This window comes from Lipotes vexillifer, unplaced genomic scaffold, assembly GCF_000442215.2.
Source record: "Lipotes vexillifer unplaced genomic scaffold, Lipotes_vexillifer_v1.1 scaffold1055, whole genome shotgun sequence".
In the NCBI taxonomy this organism is placed as follows: Eukaryota; Metazoa; Chordata; class Mammalia; order Artiodactyla; family Lipotidae; genus Lipotes; species Lipotes vexillifer.
The window spans coordinates 989,467-1,013,332 of NW_006785407.1; the positions used below are offsets into that span (position 1 = coordinate 989,467).

At 41.1% G+C, this 23,866-nt stretch overlaps 1 protein-coding gene across 1 annotated transcript in view; it reads right to left on the reverse strand.

Moving 5' to 3' along the window:
• Nucleotides 1–23,866, reverse strand: part of MAP3K4 (mitogen-activated protein kinase kinase kinase 4) — a 121,905-nt gene that overhangs the window by 7,865 nt on the left and 90,174 nt on the right. Inside the window, exons 8-23 of the mRNA XM_007457585.1 lie at nucleotides 23,758–23,863; nucleotides 22,189–22,288; nucleotides 22,001–22,084; nucleotides 20,284–20,550; nucleotides 18,776–18,925; nucleotides 16,677–16,838; nucleotides 16,051–16,184; nucleotides 15,436–15,514; nucleotides 14,543–14,621; nucleotides 11,177–11,273; nucleotides 10,225–10,368; nucleotides 6,903–7,003; nucleotides 6,138–6,218; nucleotides 2,895–3,086; nucleotides 1,362–1,432; nucleotides 446–562 (exon numbers count right to left, since the gene is read on the reverse strand). Of these exons, the coding sequence (XP_007457647.1) occupies nucleotides 446–562; nucleotides 1,362–1,432; nucleotides 2,895–3,086; nucleotides 6,138–6,218; nucleotides 6,903–7,003; nucleotides 10,225–10,368; nucleotides 11,177–11,273; nucleotides 14,543–14,621; nucleotides 15,436–15,514; nucleotides 16,051–16,184; nucleotides 16,677–16,838; nucleotides 18,776–18,925; nucleotides 20,284–20,550; nucleotides 22,001–22,084; nucleotides 22,189–22,288; nucleotides 23,758–23,863 (1,964 nt within the window). The remainder of the gene's footprint in view (nucleotides 1–445; nucleotides 563–1,361; nucleotides 1,433–2,894; nucleotides 3,087–6,137; nucleotides 6,219–6,902; nucleotides 7,004–10,224; nucleotides 10,369–11,176; nucleotides 11,274–14,542; nucleotides 14,622–15,435; nucleotides 15,515–16,050; nucleotides 16,185–16,676; nucleotides 16,839–18,775; nucleotides 18,926–20,283; nucleotides 20,551–22,000; nucleotides 22,085–22,188; nucleotides 22,289–23,757; nucleotides 23,864–23,866) is intronic.

Below are 23,866 nucleotides of genomic sequence, written 5' to 3' on the forward strand. Positions count from 1 at the left end.
CTTTCCCTCAAAGTGTTTATCTCTAAACACAAGGGGGAAAATAATCTGAGGTCTTAATTTTCTCTCATTTCACAATGGTTCCTTCAATACATATAAGAGAAAAAACGTTACCGAACAATGTACTCAACAGTGGTTCAGCAAAACATGGAAGAAAAAAAAAGCGACACACAGCTGTGTAAGGGGCATTAGAGAAATCTTCTGGTTGGCAGGATGGGTTTCAGTGCTTTATAATGTCGGGTTAATGACTACAGTCTACAACTTACATTTTAGGAAGAACTCCTCTAGTTTCAGAGAGAAGGCAGAAATGATGTAACTCATGGAGATTTCCTGATAATTAGGCAAAGTTACTGTGCTCTGAAATGAGAAGACCTGTGATGTAGGACAGGACTCCATCTGTGCCCTCACTGACCGCTCACACCAAACAGTGTGATCAAAGTTGGCTTACCCTATGCAGCTCCACACCAAAATACCGAACCAGATTGGGGTGCTTGATGCCTTCGAAGATTTTAAGTTCGTCTGCCGTTTCCTTGATAGTTTTGTGGTCATTAGGTTGAAAGCGAATCTGGAAAAGGAAAACTGTTGATTACTGTTGGCAATGTCACAAGCTAGAAAGACGCCGACTTTGAATGCAAAGGCTGGGATGCTGACATGTCCGCTGTCCGGCCCCATGGCACCATGGTCAGTGTGTTTGTGACTTCACTGCCAGGCTTTCTTCTCCTTGTTGAATTAAACACGCCTGCTTTAGAGTATGTGGTCAGATAACAGCTAGTGGGATCATTTTCATAACTACAGACTGAATTAACCAAAACATGAAACGTTCCTGTGATTCAGGAAGCAATCACAGGTGTTTAGGTTCTGGGCAAGATAAAAAGAGGAGTTGATAAGATTCTGCCCTCACGAAGTTCAGAGCCACGCGGGAATGAGGTCATAAAGCAGCACGGGTAAGTGCCACACAGGGAAGATGGGGAGATGCCGCAGGGGTTGAAGAGGGGGCCACATGTGCCCGCTGCCCCCTCACAGCCACTCGGGGACCAACGGTCGCGCGGCTCTAGCCTCACCCTCCACGGCCCTCAGTGCCCCCGCCGGGGCCTTCTTCAGGCGCTCCCTGGTCCTGCTTTCTACCTCCAGCAGATAAAAAGCTGTTCGTTTCTGAACCTTATCACAAATCCGCCCCCCGCCCCCCGCTCAAGTCCCCTCTTGGTCCCAATGGTGTAAATGCTAAGAAGCAGACCTCAGGCCTAGATGACTCACTATGGAAGCACTTAGGCCAGCTCTAACCTCATAAACACAAGATTCGCTTCCAAATCTCTACCACACGGAGGCCTCAGACAAAAAGGCCCCCAGAGGGCTGGAGCACCCACCTCCTTCATGGCCATCAGTTCACCGGTGTCCACGTTGATACAGGTATAGACCTTCCCATACTGCCCTTCCCCTGTGAACAGGAACAAATGAGCTGCTTTCAGCCACCAAAGCCAGGCCATTGTAACTCATTGAAACGTACAATAATCTCTTCCAATTCCAAATCTGTATTCATATATCTATAACCATGCTTACTATAGTCTACTACTGCAAGATCTAAACTGTTTCTGAATGTTCCCTAAAAACCGTAAGAACTGAAGTCTTAGGCAATCTTTTCACTATGTCTTACCTGTAAATGCCTGTGAATAGAGTAGAACTGACTGGCAAATCCCAGAAGAGGCATGAAGGTGAGTACTAAGCCCCCTAGTGCACACCGCTGAGCCCCTATGGCCCTCAAGGAGGCCTGGGTGAGGTGGGCGGGCAAGGCTAGTGGCCAGGAGTAAGCCTGACTGTCGTCTCAATGCACCTCATTCCTGTATGGCCAGGCGTGTGGGCTATTAGTGGGGTATTCTACTAACACACCTTTTGGGACATTAAACTAAGGGGATATATGGCTGAATAAGACTGAAAACAAGAATTAATACAATTTATAAAGGACTTGATTCTTTTCAGTGTGTTCTTCCCTGATAGCTCTACGAAAACTTCAATGTCCTGAGGCTCCCAGAGTCTTGTATTACAACTTTGTTTGCTTCTTCAGACCTAAATGCTCAACAGATAAATGCATTTATTTATTTTTAAATGAGAGTTTTGTTTTTTTTAAATTTATTTTTGGCTGCGTTGGGTCTTCATGGCTGCACGCAGACTTTCTCTAGTTACAGCGAGCGGGGGCTACTCTTCATTGCACTGCGCGGGCTTCTCTTGTTGCAGAGCACGGGCTCAGGTAAGCAGGCTTCAGGAGTTGTGGCACGCAGGCTCAGTAGTTGTGGCGCATGGGCTTGGTTGTTCCGCGGCATGTGGGATCTTCCCAGACCTGGGTTCAAACCTGTGTCCCCTGCAGTGGCAGGTGGATTCTTAACCACTGTGCCACCAGGGAAGTCCAGATAAATGCATTTAAATGGGGGAAAGATCTGAAACATAATCATCTCCTTTTCTCACACCATCTTATCACTAGTTATTTTACAAGAAACTGTTTCACTTGGAAATTAACTGATGTTTTAGAAAAGACTGTCCCGTCTTAATTTGTATCCAGTCTCGCTTCAATAATGATCTTGTGGGAATAAGATAAAAAGAATACAAACTAGAACAGATGGGTAAAAGTTGCATAGTTCTCCACTAGCAACTTCTGGAGCTATCAGGCAAAACCATTCCATTTAATGAACCACTGAAAACTCTCTTTCTAAAGTCTCTTTTGTATTGTTCTTAGAAAACACTTTACAAATGAAACAAAAACCAAACCCCTCTGCAAAAGATACAATGTATATTTGCCACCTCCCTAAGAGAAAAGGACCAACCATGTAAGATTGAACCTGAGGAAGTGTAACTATTGCTATTTCTAACAGAGACAATCTTTGTGTCATGTTCTTTAGTTTCCTTACCAATTTTGTTTCCTCTTTGCCACTTAAAGGTCACCTTCCTCAAGCCAACGTGCATAACATTGTCATAAGACTTAGGGGTATCACACACTTGACCAATGATATTCTTTCTCCTCATTTCTCGGTATCTCTTTTCTTCAAACAGTCGGACTGACTTCTGAATAGCTTCTATGGGTCCTTGCCTGGAAGCGGTATCTGCAGGGGGAAGTGCACACTTAGTTGTGTCCCAACGACTAGAATCAAGTCAATTTCCAGCAAATAATAATAAAAACAGAGCAACAGACATTAGCACTCCAGCACAGCATTATCTATTCAGATACACAGCAGGTGAATTAAAGGCCATCAAAACCTAGCGACTTCAGAGTATACCACCCACGACAGAAATATGCACATAAAACAGAAGCTACTCAGACAGAATCAATGATTTCCTGTAGCAAGAGTGTTGGCTAGACTCTGCAGGAACCACCCGCCTGTCTCCTCTCTCCAATCCACTCTCAGTGACCAGAATTCTCTTTACTAAAACGTAAAATCTGATCGTGTTCTTTTCCCGCATAATTTATTTGACAGTTCATCATGACCTGTTCACCGGAAGTCCGAGGCCATTATGCATGCAGGCTCCTTCCGGGTTCACTTCTCCTACAAGAGGCTCTGGACCAGCCCAGCTGAAAAGCCTCTGTGGGTCACCCCAAACCGCTTCTCACCCCATCCCCTTGCTCACACCCTCCTGTCCTCTCGCTGGCAGAGCTCTGCAGAAGTGTACTACACCTCTTCCAGGAAGCGTCTCTGTTGGGAAGGAAATTAAGTTTTCCTTTCTCTAGAGTAAGGGCTCTGGAATCAGAATGCCTGCAATAAAACCCTGGTTTCACCATTTTCTAGGTGCTTGACAATCAGCAAGTTAGTTAACTCCTTTATACATCAAATTCCTAATCCGTGAAATGAAGGCAATAATACCTCATTCAGAGATACTGTGAGAATTTAATGAAATCACGCACATAAAGCATTTAGCCCAGTGCCCAGAATATTAAAATACTTAGTAAATTTTAGCTATTGTTATTATTATTCCTTATTTTCCCATCAAGCTATCTCGATTTCTCCAACATATTTTATCATGATTTTCAGTAAGAAATATCTTTTACACAAATAGATAATATCAAAAACGACAGTTTCATGAAACGCTATTACTCTTTCTACATGTGACTAGGATTCCGTCCAGTTTTTTTTTTTTTTTTTTTTGCGGTACGCGGGCCTCTCACTGTTGTGGCCTCTCCCGTTGCGGAGCACAGGCTCCGGACGTGCAGGCTCAGCGGCCGTGGCTCATGGGCCCAGCCGCTCCGCAGCATGTGGGATTCTCCCAGACCGGGGCACGAACCCGTGTCCCCTGCGTCGGCAGGCGGACTCTCAACCACTGCGCCACCAGGGAAGCCCTGTTTCTTTTTTAGTGCTGATTTTACAACCCACCAAAGGGTCGAAACCCATAATGTGAAAAGCACTGCTTTCTTTACATACATCTCCACTAATGTATTTCTCATCCTGTCCCCTAACGAGCCATCTGAGAGCCTGAATTTTCTGTCTAAGAGATCACTGAGGACTGTGATGGCTGAACGGTTACTTTGAGAGGAGAAACTTCCAGAGATTTATAACGGCCCAATTACAGTGTCTGAGTACAATCATTTCTTAAAAACATGGATCCTTGTTTCCTTTACCTCAATACATGACACATTACGTCTACTCAGCACTGAATAAGATTTCAGAGCTGTGAGGTCATGGACTCCACTGTCAAATATTTCTGGGGAAAGGCCTATTTTTTTTTAACAGTAAACATTTCTCAAGATTTCCCAGTCTTTAATATGTCAGTGTCAACTGTAACTCTCCCAAGAGTTCCCAAATTCACTTGACAACAAAGTATTTGTTTTGAAAATTATCACAAAGACCTGGTATCCGTGGGACCTACCGGTTATGTGAGAGCGCCTGGAGGGACCCTCTGCCCTGTCACCAGGCTCAAGCACAGGAAACCTCCGCTGAACTCCTAACCCTCTACCACACCTAACCTGCCCAGGCCTGTCAAATGTGGCATCACGGCTGTTTCTGCTTCCATGGCTTTTTTAAAATCCCACCTTAGGCCAGCATCTTATTTTCCACTGTATCACTACAACGGCGTTCTAGCCCTTCTCCCTACTTTCCTCCCCAATTCAGGCCAGCAGGTTAAGCTTCCTCAGTGTCCCTATTAGCCTCACCCTCGCTCTCCCTGAACATAAGAGGCTTTCCAGCTCAAGAGGCTTCAGGGGCCGCCCACCATCGCTGGGTAAGGCCTTAATCACCTAGCCCATCGCTGAAGACTGGCCGTGATCAGGTCTCCCCTACCCTTACAGTTCCACCTCCATTTACATCTACGCTATCCAGGCCGGGCCGGGCCAGGCCAGGCCGGCTGGTCTGTTCTTCAGTCACTGGGCCTCCAGATGTGTTTCTCATTGGGTACTTTTCCTCTTGGCCTGAGGCAGACCTCTTTCCTTCAGGGGCCAGCCCAAGCCTCAGCCCCCCCTGGAACCCCTCCTGACTGCTCCAGGCCCGGTGATGGCTCTTCTGCTGCTCAGTTTCACACTTTTCGAAGGGGAGCTGTGGTGAGAAGAGCCCGGCCTGAAGGCGGAAGGATGCAGTCTGGTCCCAGCTCTCATTTACGACGACCTCGGCCAAATTATCTAGCCCCTCAGAAACTTTTATCATTTACAGAAAGAGAACAGGTTCTATTCTGCCCATGACTCAACACTGTTGTGATGAAGAATATGTGAAAGCATTTTGTGCTAATAGACCACGGATTTTTCTGCTGTTTATTCTCCGGGTGTCTACTGATCACTTCTGGTTCATACTGATTGACTGCTTTATGAGATGAATGCTTTCTCCAGCTTCTTAGCATAAGAAATACACGGCTACTCACTTCGCAAATATTTATTATATTCCTACCATGCATAAAGAATTATGCTAAGGGCCCACCCAGGTGACATATAAAATGAACCATCACTCTGCTTAAAGAATACAAAACTGAGTAAGACGTGTTCCTGCTCCAAAGCAGTTTGTAAGAAATAGGAAATGCACACAAACACATCGCAGACAGAAAGTGATGTCAGAGGTCTAAAAAAGATCACAAAACATTAACGTAGAAGGTCTAATAATTCACAGGCTAAAGCAAATTTCAGCTGAAACTGCTCACCTTATGCTTAAACGTGTTACGTTCAACATTCTTTCTCTTACCCTTAGTCTGACTGATAAGTGTCCGAAGTTCCCAACTTCTTCGAGTTGACCCGCTTGAATCACCTTTTGGATACGCTGGTTCTGCAGAAAGTATTTTTTCATACAAATTAAGACTTACAAAACAAATAAGCTTACTTAATTCACAGCAAGACTGAAATGATGAGTAGCGATGATTAGTTACAATCAACCTGTCATTCCTGGTGGTTAATTTCTGTTTGAGGTGAGTGTGAAAAGCTGTCTCTACAATCATTTATAGCAAATTTCACCAAGCTAAAAAGTTGTTAATGGAGTTACAGAACTTTAACCACAAAAACTTTCCACAAGTAACAGACCTTAGAATACTGAGCAGAAACTGGTTTCTTTGGGGCCCCCCCCTCCCGAGGCCCTGCCCAGGAGCCCAGCAGAGCTACAGCAGGAGCAACCGTGTGGTTTCTGAGCAAAGACTCCTAGTTCTGCATTATAATAAAACTTCAGCATATCATTAACAAGCACAGTGCCATTTTATATTTTTAAAGTGAATAAGCGTGCTCAACAATTAAAGTATCAGAAATAATAACTTTTTAAAATTATTTAGCAACAAAAAGAAAAAATGCAAATATAGCTAAAAAGGCATTAAAAAGCCAATGTGTTCAGCACTAATCCTTCTCACAGGGCTCTGTCACTCCTTCACTTCATTTCTTTTAAAAGGCCTTAACAGCAGAAACTGGTGGACTGAGACAAACGGTTAGGCTGACTAGAGATGCAGGTGACACCTTACACACTCACCATCTCGCTCCTCGGTGGGGCTCGAGTGACGACTCAGGGACCTAAACTGCAGTTCGGCCGCTATGGAAGCCAATCGATCATTCTCAGGGACGCTGGAACCCCTGTTTTAATATTTTTAAAAATTAAGCTATCAATTCAATGGAACTCAAAATGAACCATCTGTGAGATTCTTCCAGAGCAGTGATTCTAAACTGGGGGTAACTTTCCCCTCCAAGAACACCTGGCATCTAGTGGGTAAAGGACAACACAAAGGACAGTCCCGAACCAAGAATTATTCTCCCGAAGCAGCAGTGCTCCTACCGAGACACCTGTCCCTGGAGTTTGGTGGGAGAACGCATGAGAACCTGACTGCATCCTATATCGTTTTATGTTAAAAACAGCAACATAAATAAAAACAGTATTTACTGAAGTGTTACTGACATGTGCTGAAAGCTCCATAATTTAAGCCCAGGATGGATAAAAATTATGTGCCAAGTCTGGCTAATATTTAAAATCATCACATTCTATTTATGTACTTTAATTCTATTTGAAGTGCTAAAATCATTTCATGATTCAAAGAGCTCAAATCTCTTAATGAGCAAACGTTAAGGGAATACCTAGCAATTTCTCAAGCAGTAGCCAAGCAAAAGTGCAGAAGAACAGAAAGCTTAACATATAAAGGGCAAAGTTAATTTGCTGCTTTTCCAGAATAAAGTGTTCAGCAATCCAGAATGAATCCATAAAGGTTAAATAAAGCCCAGAATTAAATAAGGGAAAAGTGTTAAAATTGTAATTCAAATCATCCAAAATAAATACAGTGTTAGTCTATTAACAAGTTTAGTGCATATTTTTTTAAATGAATGATATAATGAAGTATGGTAGCATTTATGCTCTTTTTTATTATAGACTTTTATTAAAGCAACATGGCCTACTGGACAGACATTCACAAATTATAAAATACGCACTGCTTTTTTATTTCCCTAAACTCTCAAATCTGGTATAGTACTTGTTAAGTCTGAAGTGAGGGGGACACCTTCCACTGTCATTAGTTCATCAAAGAGTCTTGGCACTGTTTCCTGGAAAAACCACTGATGCTGAAGTGAAGAAACACATCCCACTCCTAAGCTGTGCCAAAGCCTGGGACCACGGAGAAGCCACTCAACATTTCTAGTTTCCTGATTTCCCAGAGAGAAGATTAGCCAATTCAACATCCTCACATTTTTGCCAGTGTAACAGGCAAGAAAACACACTTAGATGAAGTGATGCACGGGTGAACGTTTAACAACCAGTTGCAGGGGGAGCGGCAGGGTATATAGACTTCAACAATTTCCGTGGCGTAACAACTGGCTTGCAGGATTCCTGAAAAATGAACTATCAGCTCTTGCAGACCAGTAAGAGGCAGCTCCAGCGAGCAGAACACTGCAAAAATGTTTTCTAAACAACGGTAAAATAACTGAAGCCCAGACTATTTCCTAAGTCAAACTGTATCAAAGCAAACTATTTATCAGAAGCTGTGGGGCAAAGTAAAATTTCACCGTGGCTGACGTATCTCTAAGACAGGCAAGGGCTGCACACACGCCTGCCGAAGTCAGGAAGCGCAGGTACCACCCTGCCTCCTCACAGCCTGTTCACGGCCCAGGGCTACCCGGAGACCCCAGCTGAGGGGCACGTGCGGCCCCTGCACAGGCGCGGGAGGCTGGGCCACGGGGTTAAGGCTGGAGGCAGCCGGGAGGCTGACAACCCCGCGGCTCTGCACGCCCTCATGGCTCTGCTGTTCTGTACCTACGGCCACACACACCGCGAGGAAGGACAGATCACTTTATTCCTCTGTGAACAAAGGCCTTCAAGATGGCATGTTACAATGGAAGTAAAATTTCTAAATCTCAAGGATTGTCCTAAAGCATAAATGAAGAACACTTCTGAAATGCTGCTCAAAACATGCTGAGAAACTACTTAATGCAAAGCCTGGGGGACAAAATGCGGGGAGAGGCCGACTGCAGGTATTTTAACTTCTATACTCAAGTACATTCAACGCACACACCACCAACTTATAAAAGCCTCAACCAGAGTTCACGAAACCTCCAGTTCTGCAGAAACTGCGTGTGAACCACAGTTCTGGCTGAGTGTTCTCCTCAACTATGACTGCGTTTTAGGGCACATCGCTTCCCTTACTGCATTTATAAAAAAGACAGTTTCAACCCCCTGCAGGGACGTGAAGCACATGTGGAAATGTCTGCCATGAAATGTTCTAAACATGAGAAGAAGAGGGTAAATGGGAATTTGTTCAATGTTGTTAATTTTTTTAGTTGACTGCTTAAGCTGTAAAGTACGTCAGCATTTTCTTTAGGTTATAGACAGTTGTCGCTAAAAATTAGGAATATTAATTATTTTAGTGAATGAGAAAAATGGAAATATCTGTAGAAATTTTAGACTGCTATAAACTAAGTCTAAAAATATTTTAGTCTATTTTAAATTCGAAAAGCATGTGTCATGTTTCTGCCAACATACTTATATTTTTTCTTAGGAGCAGGATACAGAGCACTGAGTTCTCTCAAAATTTCATCTTTTTCGGTCAGTTTTGTTCGACTCTATCATCATCCTTATGGGAAGATGAGAATGGTGATGGTGTCCATTCTACCAGGCACAAGGCGGGAATTAAGAGCCACCAAATGTCCTTTCTCCATTAAGCATATGAGACCTTGATGAAACCCTCTACCCTCCCTTCCCACCCCCCAAAAAAACCCAGCCAGAATGGGGAAAATGCCACAGCCTCAGTACTTCTACAGAAGACTTCATGCCAGAGACTGAAATGTTTCTGGAGCCTCTGCCAAGCATCTGACAGCTCTCTCCAGGAATGATCTAGTCTCCATATGAGATACAAACCACATGAACTCATTTTTCCACTACTATAAACGACTTCTAATCAACAACTGTATACATTAGGAAACTGAGTGAGAAAAGTAATTCTCTTAGAAAAACAAATCACCACCTAATGGTATTACCTAGAAGTCATCTTTGAGCGACTCCTCAGAAACTCCTCAGGAAAGGCACTATTTGCCAAAACTCTCCTATCAGTGGACCGGGTCCTTTCCTCTGACACTCTCTTCATGGTTATTATGAGCAGAGACTCTGGCCATTTTGGTTAACATTTGTGCCAAAGAAATGTAAACGTCAGGCAGATTTCCGACTTGTGCTGGAGCCTTGGGACCATGACCCCCCACGGAGGGCCCCTGAGCGTCATACACCGCGGGGAAGCAGGCCCCACGTGTCCCGGGACACATGCCCGAAGCGGCCGCGCACCCGGGGGCGGGGGAAGGAGACGTGACGCTGGTCGGGAGACTACCTGGTCTCATGGGCACTGCTGATGGGTTTGGGCGGCGCAGAGTCGCTGCCGGAGGGGCCGGGGCGACCGCTGGCGGCGGTGGCAGTGACAGTGGCGGCGGCGGGGCTGCTGAGGCTCCGCGTGTCCGCAGGCGCGCTCCGGGTGCTGGGAGAGAAGAAGAGCTTCAGGAACACGGGGGAGACAGGGGACGGGCTCTCACGTGGTTTCCGTTAAAAATAAAGTCGGGCGAGGAAGCCAAAAATAATTTTCAAACACAAACTGTTCTTTGAGATTCAGGTCTAGGTATGAAAAAGAAAAATAACTAATTTCGAACTAATTATTTTTAACAATAATTGTGGTCCTTGCCTAGCAAGTCATGTAAAAAGATAAACTTTTAAAAACTGATTATACAGGGGAGAAAAGATGCTCACGACTTCAAGATGCAGAAATGCCACCACATTCAAAGTAAGTATTTTGAATGTACTAGAGTTTCCGAACTCACTTGAGAATTTAAGTTGCTTCGTAGTTACATACACACATACAAGTCAAGACTGGAAGGATCACTCCAGTTTTTTCTCCACTTTTAAAATGACATTTAGTTCCTTTTTTCAAATGTTTGTTTACCATGCTATGCACACTCAAATTTGTTTTCCTAAAGTTATTTTTCAAAGAAAGGGAAAGAAAGGATTATTCCAAAGCTGGAAAGCATTTAGTAGCTTGAGGTTATAAATAAGCTGAGAAACTAAGTTATCTTGAAAGGTACAAGTCTGTTTTAAACTTGCAAGTCTTCTTTTGTAACTAAGGCACTGTGGTATGTCTTCAAGATAACGAAAATAAGAGCTTTTTAAAATGTATAAACAAGAACACAGAAAACAGTATTTGGTATCAGAGCAAGCATCAGCAGCTCTTGGAGCGTCAGCACGGACATCAGAGAAGAATCCATAAAGCAAACAACTAGACAAGCACCAAATACCTGAATCCCTCTGGAGTTGGGATAATCAGATGAGGGTTAGGAGGGTCGCTATGGCATCGTGGTACCTTCACAGGACGGGGGCTGTTCCGATGAATGGCTGCCGGTGAAAAGAGCGACAAACTCAACTTGTTAAGGGGTCAGCAGAAAACTGTAAAACCAGGCAATTCAGTGGAAATGGCTCACTTTTGCTGGTGATCAAAATAAAACCATTTATATAAGGAAGAAAATCGTACTACATACACAAATGCTGGGAAAATGTCACTTTTTGAAAGTTAATAAAATTGTATTACACATTTTAGAGACAGATGAAAATGTGGTTCACGTGGCATTTTCTCCACTAAACAGGAATTATGTTGTCTGAACCTTTAAAAAGATTCTGGTCGGGGGGTGGGGGAGACACTTCAACAGGTTCCTGGGCTGGGGAGAGGGCACTGTCATTCTCCTGAGTACTGGGAGTTCTATTTAATTCCTTTAAACCAAATCAGGAGGATGGACACTGGTTTAAATTGATTATTCTTAAAAAAAAATTAAAAAAATAAAAAAATAAATTGATTATTCTTTTCAGAACATGTTTTCTTCTCTTCTTCTTTTAAATATTCTGGTAGAAGGTAAATATGGATAAGATTTAAAACAAAGTTTAAAAACTAGGTAAAATTTTAACCAAAACTTAAAGAGACCGTACCTCGCAATCACAAAAATGCTGACAATTCTTCATCCCCAATGACTAAATGTAACTAGTCATGAATATGATATATTTTGTCTATTTCTCCCTAACATGTTTTCCTCTGATTTTTAACTTTGTTTTAACCCTCCCTAGTTTTTTAAGAAATGTCATATTTTCTCTTCACGTTAATAATTTTAGTCTACATATGTTTTATCCTAAATACGTTTATCCTAAATGAAAATACTTCTTCATGGTTTTTGTTTACTTTTAATAACACTACACAGGAGAGGGAGGAGTACCAAAAACGGAGAGATCTGAAGGGAAAGCTTGCAAAACAAAAATCAAGTAATTGTTATGAAGGAACCCAGGCAATTTGTATCTCTGGCTCATTATCTCAACTATCACAACCTTAAATGGAAGTAATTCAATAGGCAAATTCAGAGGCAAAAGGAAAAAACAAAGACGATTGGGTGAGAATGCTGATGTCTCTAATTCAGCAAACGTACTGAGAACTACTGAGTCAAAAATTACTGCAAAATTTTCCCATGAAGGTATAAAAATAAAGGCATTCTATTAAAACACACACACCCAGGTTTAACATTCTTCATTCATGAAACAGAACATTCCTTTTAAGAGTATGTATATCTAACTGTTACAAAACTGTGCCACCTCATTGAAAAGAAAATCCAAATGGCCAATAAACATAAAATAGATGCTCAAATTTCACTAGTGGTGAACATTCATCATAGAGATGTTTTTCATGGCAAAACTAACCAAACAAATAAGGAAATGGTGGAAAGAATTGTAGAATAACCACAATGGACACAATGTAGCCACTAAAGAGAATGAATTGGATCTATACTTGTTGACATGGAGGGATTTCTACAATTGTCAGAGATTAATATCCAATGTGATCCAATTTTTATACAGTAAATGGCAGGAAAAAAAACAACGGCATCTGTGCTTGCGTGATTATATGGGCATAAAGAAAGGTGTGGTAGAATGCATCCGTGTAATTATATGAGTATACAGAAAATACAGAAGGTTCTATAGCAGACTCTTACCATCTGCTTACAATGACAGAGTGTCTATCTACCCATCCTTATGAGGGTAGAGCCGGGGGAGAGAAAAGAGTGAGCAGCAACAACGACAACAATGTGCTCTCACTTTCATCGACTTCTCTCGTAAGGAAAGAGCACAAAACCAAATGATGACTCCTGCCATGTGTAGAACGCTACAATTTACAAAATGTCATTACTTTATTGAACCCTCATTAGCATCTGATTTTAAGCATTAGTAGGGGAGGCTCAAAGATGTTCAATGAGCAGCCCCAGGTCACTCAACTGCCAGGCAATCTGGCTCTCCGTCCAGTGCAGTTTCCACCATCCCAGTGGCTGAGAGGACGAAGGCCAAGTCGTGCCCAGAGAGAGTGCTGCGATCCGACTGTCCCACCCGCAGTGTGGGGCCAGGCAGAGTCAGCGGCTCACATGCTAGCAGTGACTACCTGTGGACTATGTGGGTATGAGGTTTTTTTCCCTTTGTAATATTTTTCTACATGTATGTTTACTACATACATTTTCTACGTTGTAATTTTTTTTTCTACAATGAAAATGATTCCTTATGTAATAAAATACTTCAAAGAAGTAATTTTTACTGAATTATTTATCATGTATTCTTAGAGAAATATTTTGGGAAATCAGAAACTCAAAGTATTTATGATAATACGCTTAATCAAAAGATTGGTGAGAATATAGCACGTTTTATATAAAATGTTCAAATAGTTTTATAAATGATAACTTTCATTTCATAGCAGCCTTGGGAGAAAAAGAGGTATAAACTGGGTGAATTTTAAAGATAAAGAAATCAAGCATTAAGACCTGGTCTACTAAACTTTGAGTAGCTAGCAAGTACCCTTTAAGATACAGCTGCTGCTCAATAAATTTACCATTTATGAATTATTTTCTTTCGTGTAAATGAAGTATTTAAAATTTCTAAGTTTTCATTTTTGGTTGTTTTTTACATATAAATATAGTTTTGCTTTGGTTTGTTATCTCAAGAATAGGGTAAGACAGCCGTTTTCTGATACATATTTTGTTTTAAAGTTTCAACATACACTGTAAAGCTACATATCAACTGGAACTGAAAACTGTAATTTAAGTATATTATAGCAGAACTTAACTTTTTTCTTTTTTTAAGTAACAGCAAATGGGAATGGGGGGGAGCAATTAGGAATTTTCTACATTAGTGAGGAATGGGTACTTTGGAAAGCTGTGAAGAAAACAAACTCATTCTCCTTCAAAAGGTGCGAAAGGAAGGGCAGAACAATTATACTCACCCACCTGCAGTAAGAAAGGCCTTGCTTCTTACCAGACAACTATTTCTCTAAGTCTCTCCTCCCCAGGGGAAAAGAATTTAGGGGGGAGAACAGAATGAGAGTGTTGGTGTAACAAGAAAAAACCTGTAGTTTAACACTGTGGGCAAGCATAGACCACCTTGTGCTCACATTTTAACCTTCCTGTTAAATTCAGAAAGGCTACTGTGGGGTTCTCTATGTATATACACCTCCTTCCTGTAACTTTCCTTGTCATTTTTCTGAATATTCTTAGAGAACCTCTATAGCATTTTAAATAACTGCAATGATGAGACAATGTGCTCACCCAAACCAGTAGGTTCTAGGAGAGACGCTCTAACTGTTTTCTTACCAAGGTACAAACCTGTAATAGGACTGTGCGGCTTTCCTATTACATGGCCAATGCATTCATTCATCAGGGCTTGTAAACTCTAGAAACCAAAGGAAATGGAAAAGGAAAAGAGAAAAAATGTACACTCAATTATATAAGTCGCACAAATTAGGCTTTCAGTATATTTAAAAGAAACAAGCTATCCTTAAGTAAATATTTTCAAAGTTAGTTTAAAAGAAAATAGGTATAAACATAAATCGTACATAATTTAAGAAAATATACAATTCCACTTTCTATCAGCTCCCCATAATGCAATGATGTACACAAGCAAAGGACTCCTGTAATCTCCTCTACTACTTGGAGGCTAAAATGAATGAATTCACATTTGAACAACATCTTTCTGATCTGATGGAATTTATCTGGATACTGGTGATATTATTTAACATTTGCCATTATGCTCTATAATGGCGCACACTGGACTTGCCTGGCGGTCCAGTGGTTAAAACTCTGTGCTTCCACTGCAGCGGGCATGGCTTCAACTCCTGGTTGGGAAACTAAGATCCCGCATGCTGCACGGCGACTAACACTGAAGTGAAACAGCTATTCCTTGTTCTTCATTAAGCTGCTAAAAAGCAGCAGCACTTTATAAAATATAAAACTGACACGTATTTTGTAAGTGCCAGGCTGCACAAACAACTGTACACTGACTTGGTCAGCTGAACAATATTGTTATAAAAAGAGCACTGAATGTCCTACTCTGCTATTAGTGCTTTAACCTCTCAGCATTATCATTACAATTATGTGAAAATATTTAAGAACCGCTTTTAAATTAATAAAAAGATACACAATCAGAAATAGAGAGTGATCAACTTATTTGGGTTTTTTAAGGAAAAACACTTTAGAATATCCCATACCAGGAAGTCATCTTCTGGTAAAGCTGAAATGAAAGCAGGTTCAATGGCTTGCAGGAAGTCAAAACCTTGAGTTGCCCACCTGTCACGAGGAAAAGTTCAAGAGTCACAAAACAATCAAGCAAATGCCATAGAAATTTTAGTCTATACAATACTGAAAAGTAATCTGATTGGAAAATTACCATCTAGGACAAAACACATTTGTGTCTCTGTCATTTGCCTCGTGTTGAGTAAGTTTACATCATGTTTTGAGAAAGACAAATAGCTTTTTAGCAAAGGAACAGGTTACCAATTTCTTTTCCATTTACACTAAATAACAGGCATAAATTTCATGAAGGAGAAAAGAAGATTAGCAATCAGGAAGACCTGTCGAGGGAGAATGTGAACTGCTTAAAGATAACTCATTCTGCAACAATTACAAAAGAAAAAGTTTTCCAAGAGTTATGGGGGTTTCTATGTAAATAGGTTTGTTTTTTAAAAAAGGAAGAAAAAAACTGATCACCAAAGAGTTCAAAATGCTTTTTGTGTCATCTGCTCAGAAATCCCACATAAAATATAAGAATGAAGTGTCAGTCACCCCACATGGCCCATGAAGGAGGCATCCTACGTGGTCATTACCTGGGTCTTGTGCCTCTACCACTCTCACATTTAGTCAGGACGTAATTCATCCATTTCCGGGCAAAGCTTATATACTTGTCTCCTATCTTCTGTCTAAACTCGCCAGACATCAAACGAACGACTTCTTTATGATACTGTTAAGAAGGTTTCACGTATATCAAGATTAAGAAGAAAACGATTACACAAATACCTAAACACTATAATGCTGTTTAAATGTCATTTTTCTAAAATCGAAAAGCAAAAGCCAATGAACTTCACATATTCTAAACAGAGTGTGAAGAGTTATAGAGAAAATAATGTCTTAAAATGCAATTTCACAAATGTCTTCCTCATAAGTTGAAATTAAGAATATGCTTTTATGATATTAAACATCTCTTAAAGAAGGTTTTTAAATGTAAGTGGATAGCTGTTAACACAAAATAAAAACTGGGTGAATATCTGACAGTTTAAAAGTAACCCAGCATTTCTGATATTCAACAGGGATGTAAGATGACATTCTTGACTAAGCTGTGATTATAATAATGAGATCATGAGATTTGCTGTACAAGATTCCTAATGCTTTCTGTAAGTAAGTTACAAAGCAACTGCAAAATTGTACTGTGTTTTTCCTCTTATTTTGTACCTACCTCGAACCCAAAATTGTACCCTTGAATCATGGCTTCTCGATAATACTGCTGCAACGTAGCAGATTCAGATTCATCAACTTCAGCGTCAAATTCTGAAGTGAACATGTGGTCCACTCGGTCAATGGCATCACTTATTCTGTTGCAAAGCTCTAATGCATCATTCTAAAGAATCCCAAACCATAATTAATCCAAAGTGAAACAACTCACACAACACTTACTGTATTTTAGAGGAAGATTTCTTTCATCATCACACAGCCATTGACCATTGTAATAAATTCCAGTCATATTTATTTTGGTTATTCAAAAGGAATGACCAAAAATAGAAAAAAATTTAGTATTTTCATTTTTATCTGTATTAGGTATTCTTAAAAACTTATGAAATACAAGAGGAAAACAGTCCATTTAAAATATAATGCCTAATTACAAGGTGGTCTTTGAATAGATGCTTACAGCTTCGATATTTCTGCCTATCAACCACCAGTTGTTTTCTCCCCTCGGTGGCTGCTCAAGGGTAAGTATGGTTTCAGTTCCACAGAGTGAACTATGATTTCTAAATGACCTCCACAGTGTTATTAGTCGTACTGTCCTTCTTATCCCCCTGCTCAGGGGTTCTCAACCGAGACCAATGTTACCACCCCAGGGGACACTGGCAACGTCTGGAGATATTTCTGGTTGTCCAAACGTGGGGTGGGGGGGTGTTGTGAAATCTACTGGCATCTACTGTGCAGAGGCCAGGGATGCTGCCAGACATCTTACAACACACAGGGCAGCTCCCCCAAACTAAGAATTACTGACTGGCCTAAAAGGTCACCAGTATGGAGGTTGAGAAACCCTGCCCTAGCTCAAGCTTTGTTGCCTTCCCTAATTAATAGTACAACAGCTCCAAATTGGGTTCCCTTTCCACCCACCCATAAACACACACATACGTACACGTATCTCTATCAGATAGTTCCTCTACGTAGTGTTCCAAAATATTCTTCCAAAATCTTTGACAATTCTCTGGGGCTTAGAAGATGAAACCCCAAATCTCTCAACAGCCTGATTTTTGCCCACCTGATTTTACTAACCTCATCTCTCACTACTTTCCACTGTATACACCAAGATCCAACCAAATCAGACTGCTTGATATTCAGTGAGCATTCTCATAACCCTGATCCACAGACACCAATGCCCAAATGTTTCTCTTATTGGTCTCTTCCCAACTTGCATCTTTTGAAATACTCCCAAGCTGAAATGCCTCCATGGCAGCAATTCCCAGATGCTACTAGGAGGATCTAATCTCTCCCTCCTCTGTACTTTAGTGTGACAGTTTAGATCCTTAAGGCTACAAATTCCTTAAGCTCAAGAATAATCAATATCTTATATAATTTTGTACTCTCCAGAATTCATTAACTCAAACTAAAAGAAAAAACAAAAGTCCCCTGCCCTGGTATCTAAGTGGGGTGACAATCTGTAAGAAAGTATGTTTATAGATAAATAAGACAAACCAGATTGACAAAAGGAAAACAAACGTTTATCAAAACTACTTGTAATTTCAAGAAGTCAAGCCTTAATGTGACTGAGAAGACTGACGGGCTGCAGGAAAGTGTGCATGAGACCAAGACTGATAAATGGAGTGCAAAATAGGAAGCAGGTGAAAATGGGAAATAATGGCAGAGAAGGCAAGGCTCTTTCTGCCTGTCTGCAACTAGCTTTCTCAATTAATTTAACTGAAGGCAAGAATAAATAACTCTTTTTTTGAATTACACATTTTTGACCTAAGGTGCCTCTAGTAAATACTGGTAATTGCTAAAGGAGAAATAAACTTGGATTAGGAATGAGGAGATCTAAAAGTCCAATACTAACCAACCACGTGACCATTAAGAAGTCATGTGACGATTCAAATTTTTATCCTCTCCAATTCTAATGTTACACAGTTCCAAGAAAGATCCAGGAAATTTTTAATTTAGACATGGGAAAAACGGGAAGAGAGGGAGAATGGGGAGGACACTTTAAGAGTTCAAGTCCCTGGAGTGACTTAAATTATAACAAACTGATTCTTCCCTAGCATTTCACCAAACGTAAATAAATTAGTTACGGTAGAGCTGACGGTGAAGTACCTTCAGCTGCTGCAAAGCTTTGGCAATGACGGGCTGACTGGATGTCTGCTCCTGGCGTAGGGTCATGAGTCCTTCAGTGGACTGCTGGAAAGCTTTTCTATGAATTATGAGATGGGCAGACTCCATGACAACTAGTAAAAGATTATCCACCTGGGAGGAAAAGCAAGCACAGGGCTTAAACACAGACCCACTTAGTTCTCCACTCTAGTTCAACCCCCAGTTCCAAAACAACACCAACCTCAGGGCCACCAGGCCAGCAACCACCTGATCAGAAAGTAGTTGTCAAGCACAGTTGCTCCCATGGAGCAGCACACTGCAGGGGGCACTGATGGTTCCGATCTCCAGCACGATGCGGAGGAGTCCCACGGAATTATGTGGGCATGAAGCCTTTGAAGTATGCTAGAACTCCAAGAAATTCATTACTCCTGGAGCAGAGTGTGTGTTTGTGTGTGTGTTGAAGCAGCATGTGGAGACAGAAAATGCAGGAATAAGAGTGGGATGAGATGAGGGGCCTTGCATGAAACTGAAATCAAGACTTCATTATTTGTATTCTTTAAGTGGTGGTATTGCAGTATTTTGAGTAGACCTGTGATGAGATGTATGAATTATAAGGATCATCCTGCAAGTACCGAAACAAGCAAACGAATACAGAATTGGAGGGAGGGAAGGCGAGGGTTGAAGCAAGGAGGGCCCTGCAACAGTCCAGGAAAGGGATGATAAGGTCTGACCACGGCAGCTGCTCTGGGGATGCAGAGAAAGGCTCATTTACTAGAAAGGCTTCGGTGCTGGGGCTAGTGACTAAGTGGAAGGTGCGCGAAGCTGAAATGATATGAACTGTCACATCCTGGTTTAAACAACTGAGTGGACAGAGCACCAGTCACTGAGACAGGGAATACAAGAGAAAAGGCAGATTCGCAGAGCTGAGGGGACAGTTGGCCAGGGTGCCCAGCGCTGGTCTGGCTGAGTTCGAGGTGCACATGTGCACTCACCACCACTGTTCCAGAGCTGAACACAGAGGCATGAGGAGGCTTCTTACAGTTTGAGTTACTGAGCTACACAGATTGTCGTGGGATCCCTGTTAGGTAGGCAGGTGAAAACCTTGACTACAAAAATGAAAACTTAAGTAGCCAGCAAATCAGAGTGCTTGGAGAACTGGGATTTCTGGAACTACAAGTTAAAGGAGTAGATAACTCCTTTCAGATCAGGAGTGGTTGGATCTAACTACATACATGGCTGGAGTAAGGAAAGATATAAATAAAACTTTTCAAATATTTTGGTATAACTGAACATACTTAAAGAATTTGCCCGAATATTTTAGTACAATAATGCTACAAAACTATCTATCAAAACATCAAGGTCTATCTTGGGGAAGTGGATACTTGAGACTGCTTAAACCAATCATTCATGGGCTGCTAACAATTCCTTTTTCCTAGAAGTATTTTAAGTAAGCAATACTGCTTCCAGGCAGGGTGGGGAACGGTGGGGCAGGGACTGGGAGTGAGACAGACCTGCATGCTTCTCAAGGTATCGACAGTCTCCACCTGAGGCACGATTTTGACAGGCTGCGCCTCCCACGTGGCCCAGCTGCCCTCTGAGTCCTGAGCGCGGTCGCTCTGTTTGGTGAGAAGCAGATAGGCGTCGATCAGCAGTTCATAGGAGTCTTTCGAGCAGTCTTTTCCTGCGGCCGCGTTGAGTAACTGCAAAATAATACTCTTCTCCTCAGCAAGGGCGTCTGGAACAAACACCTGCAAGTTTTCTAAGCCAGGAATTTGTACCTGGAAAAGAAACAATCCAAAACCTTGAATTAAAGAACACAGTATGTTATAGAAATGTTATTTAAAAAACAAAACAAAACAAAACAAACCTAGAAAAAGTCAAGTGAGTTTGGGCAAGGAGATGTGGGAAAGGCATTAATTAGAGCTATGAAGGGAACGGCAAGTCCCGTCGTCCCTGGGCATCCACAGAGGCCTGGTTCCGAGACGCCCTCGGATACCAAAATCCGTGGACGCTCAAGTCCCTTATATAAAGTGGCGGAGTATTTGCACGTAACCTATACACAACCTCCCATATACTTCAAGTCATCTCTAGATTACTTACAATACCAAATACAATGTGAATGCTATGTAAAAGGTTGTAAATACAACGTAAATGGTATGTAAATAGTCGCCAGCATGTTGCAAATTCAAGTTTTGCTTTTTGAAACTTTCAGGAATGTTTTTTTCCTAACTACTTTCAATTTGCAGTTAGTTGAATCAGCGACTGCAGAACCCGCAGATACGGAGAGCCGACTGTAACTCAGTTCAGTGTGACTGGAGGAGGGAGAGTGTGACTATATTGGGGGAGAGGCTTGGTAAAGTTTCTCCGTACAGGGAATCCTCCAAATTCTTTATTTTCAACAACAAAGAGAACACTCCTCAGGGGAAGAACGTCAGCCTGAAACAACCTCAGTGAATGCCACTCTGCAGTGCAGTTTTGATGCAAAGCTGCTCCCACAGAGCAATGCCCTGCAGTGGGCACTGGTGGCTACGGTCTTCGGCACCAGGGGCAGAATCCCAGGGGAGTATATGCTGCACGACATCTTTGAAACAGAAAGTCACCTGACTCAGTGAAAGGCAAAAAGTGTTAATACAGATCCACTAATTATTCTTGACAGGGGCACCGTAAAAAGCCTTTTAAAGATCACTGGAAAAAGGGGTACATATGTGATTACGCTGTGCAAGTCACACATAAACACATGTGGGATAAAACTTCCAGTGACATCATACACAGATTCTAAAAGTACTAAGCTCAAACAGTTTAAATGGGAGCAAAGATGGTGACTCAAAAAGTGGGTCTAGTGATGGCCAGGACACTGACATCAAAGATTCATGTAGAAAGTTTGAATTGTTTCAGGAAATGTGAGGGTGAAAAAACAATTACTTAAAAGCAACACATTACTTTATAGACATCATTTTAAATATATATGTGTAACTAATTTGATAAATTATATTGTATGAGTAAATGTTTGGGGTTTTTCTTCTGCATTCTTAAAACAAGTTAGTAAGTCAGGTATGAAAACCTTTTTCTAATTGTTGCATTGGGAAATTATGGGACAGCCTTAAAACTGGGGTCCACATATGGCCTGCAAAGCCTAAAATATTTACTATCTAGACCTTTATGAAAAAGTCTGTCTGTTTTAGAGTAAAGTAAGAAAGGTAAAATAATTATGCCACCTTAAATACATACCTTAACGTACTGTTTTGATTTCAGGACATCCAGAAGGTCTCTAACTGGGGCTGAAAGTATGAACTCCGCAGCTATTTCCAGGTCCTAGGATCACAGTTACAAAGAAACTTCTTTAGGGTTAGCTTTTTAAAAAATAAGATAAAAGAAAAATAAGAAAAAATAATAATTAACCAGGATTGTTAACTCACCTTTCTTAGCATTTTAGCAAATCCAAGTGCTTTGGAGGCTCTTTCTCTAGCCTCATGAAAGAGCTCCTTCAGTGCTCGACTGATCTCTATAACAGATCTCCTGCCAAGTTGATTGAAATCCAGTTAGAATACATTACGGTATGCCAAGAAATACACAACAATACAGATGAAGCAAATTCCAAATCACGTTAATAAAGACCGAAGATTTTAGAAGCAAGCAATTGTTGGGAATGGATTCATAATATTCAGAACCTTGCTCCCCACAGCTTTCTAGAAAGTACTTGTATTTTTTAAATAAGTAAGGCACACTTAATAACCTCCAAATAGGAGTATGCTCAATCTTCTAAAGGCTTCATTAGGATAATTCTTGGAGTTTGAAATAAGTTCTTGACTCCCAGCTCATAATCTAACTAAAAAGCAATATATATATATATATTATAGTAGTGAACCAGCAAACGTTTAACAACCTGCTCCCCGCAAAATATTGTCTTGTGTGGTGTTTGTCAGTTTTCATGGTGTGAATACTCCCATCACAGCTGTTTTCAATCCACCAACAGGACATCACTGAGCTATGACTTGGGAAGGGATGTGCACAAGGCCCGTGGCCTCTCTGCAGCCAGGACAAGTCAGGCCCACAAATCACTGCACGTGAACCCACGTCTAGATCCATCCCTAGTAAACAATCAGGGCATTATCAGACCCATTCTCTACTTGACCATCTTAATTCTTGAATTCTCGTATTTTGAATCTTCCATGTTTGCGTTCAAAACTGCAAGACCTTCTACAAACTAATTCACTCCATTTCTCAGCTATTAGGTATTTTCCCAGGTGAGAGCCTATGTGGTCACTTCTTTCTCTAATCCTGGCATAAAGACATCCCAGTGTTCTGAAACCCAAAAATGTGTTTTTTATCAAATTTTGGAAAGTGAGAGAAAACATCTCTAGAGAAGTTAGCTCTGCCTGAGCACTTCCTAATGTTGACTCATAGGATATTGCTGATAATTGGCCACTAAATAGCTATATGAGTATTACATATGCCACAAAAATAGCACTTTAACATGGTTCATCCTCAATGCCATCTGCACAGAATTGGAGGAAATGCAGTAGATGTGCAAGCCATGGTTTCGGGTTCTCAAGCTTAAAGTTCAACAGAAGGGATAACCTTAGTATAAAAACAATAAAAATGTACCAAATATTAATTAAATGTATTCATGGACTGCTACAGAGTCTTTAAAGGACAGAAACAATGATTTAATTAAAGACATTCCAGAACATGTGAATGAATTCTACCCTACTCATTTTTAGTCAACTTAAACAACATTTTCTCTAAGGACGCTGTTTTTATTAGGCTAAATAAAAATCACCCTCAAAGACAATTTTACATAAAACCATAACTAAGGGATCATATAAAAAGACAATACAGTAGTAAGAAATAAATCCCTTTATGTCTACTACCCAAGTTCTTCAAGTCTAACGATTTGGTTTCAACAAGGCTCATTTCAGGCTCATTACCAAGAATAAAACTACATGAAATAAAAAATGGGAGAGGAAAGAAAATGCAACTTCAACCTTATTTCATCTGAAGCACTACTATCATCGGCACTGGTCCAAAACTCTGCACAGCTCTCCTGTAAGCCAGATTCTAGGAAACTTCCTGTAGATTTCAGCAGCATTCCTG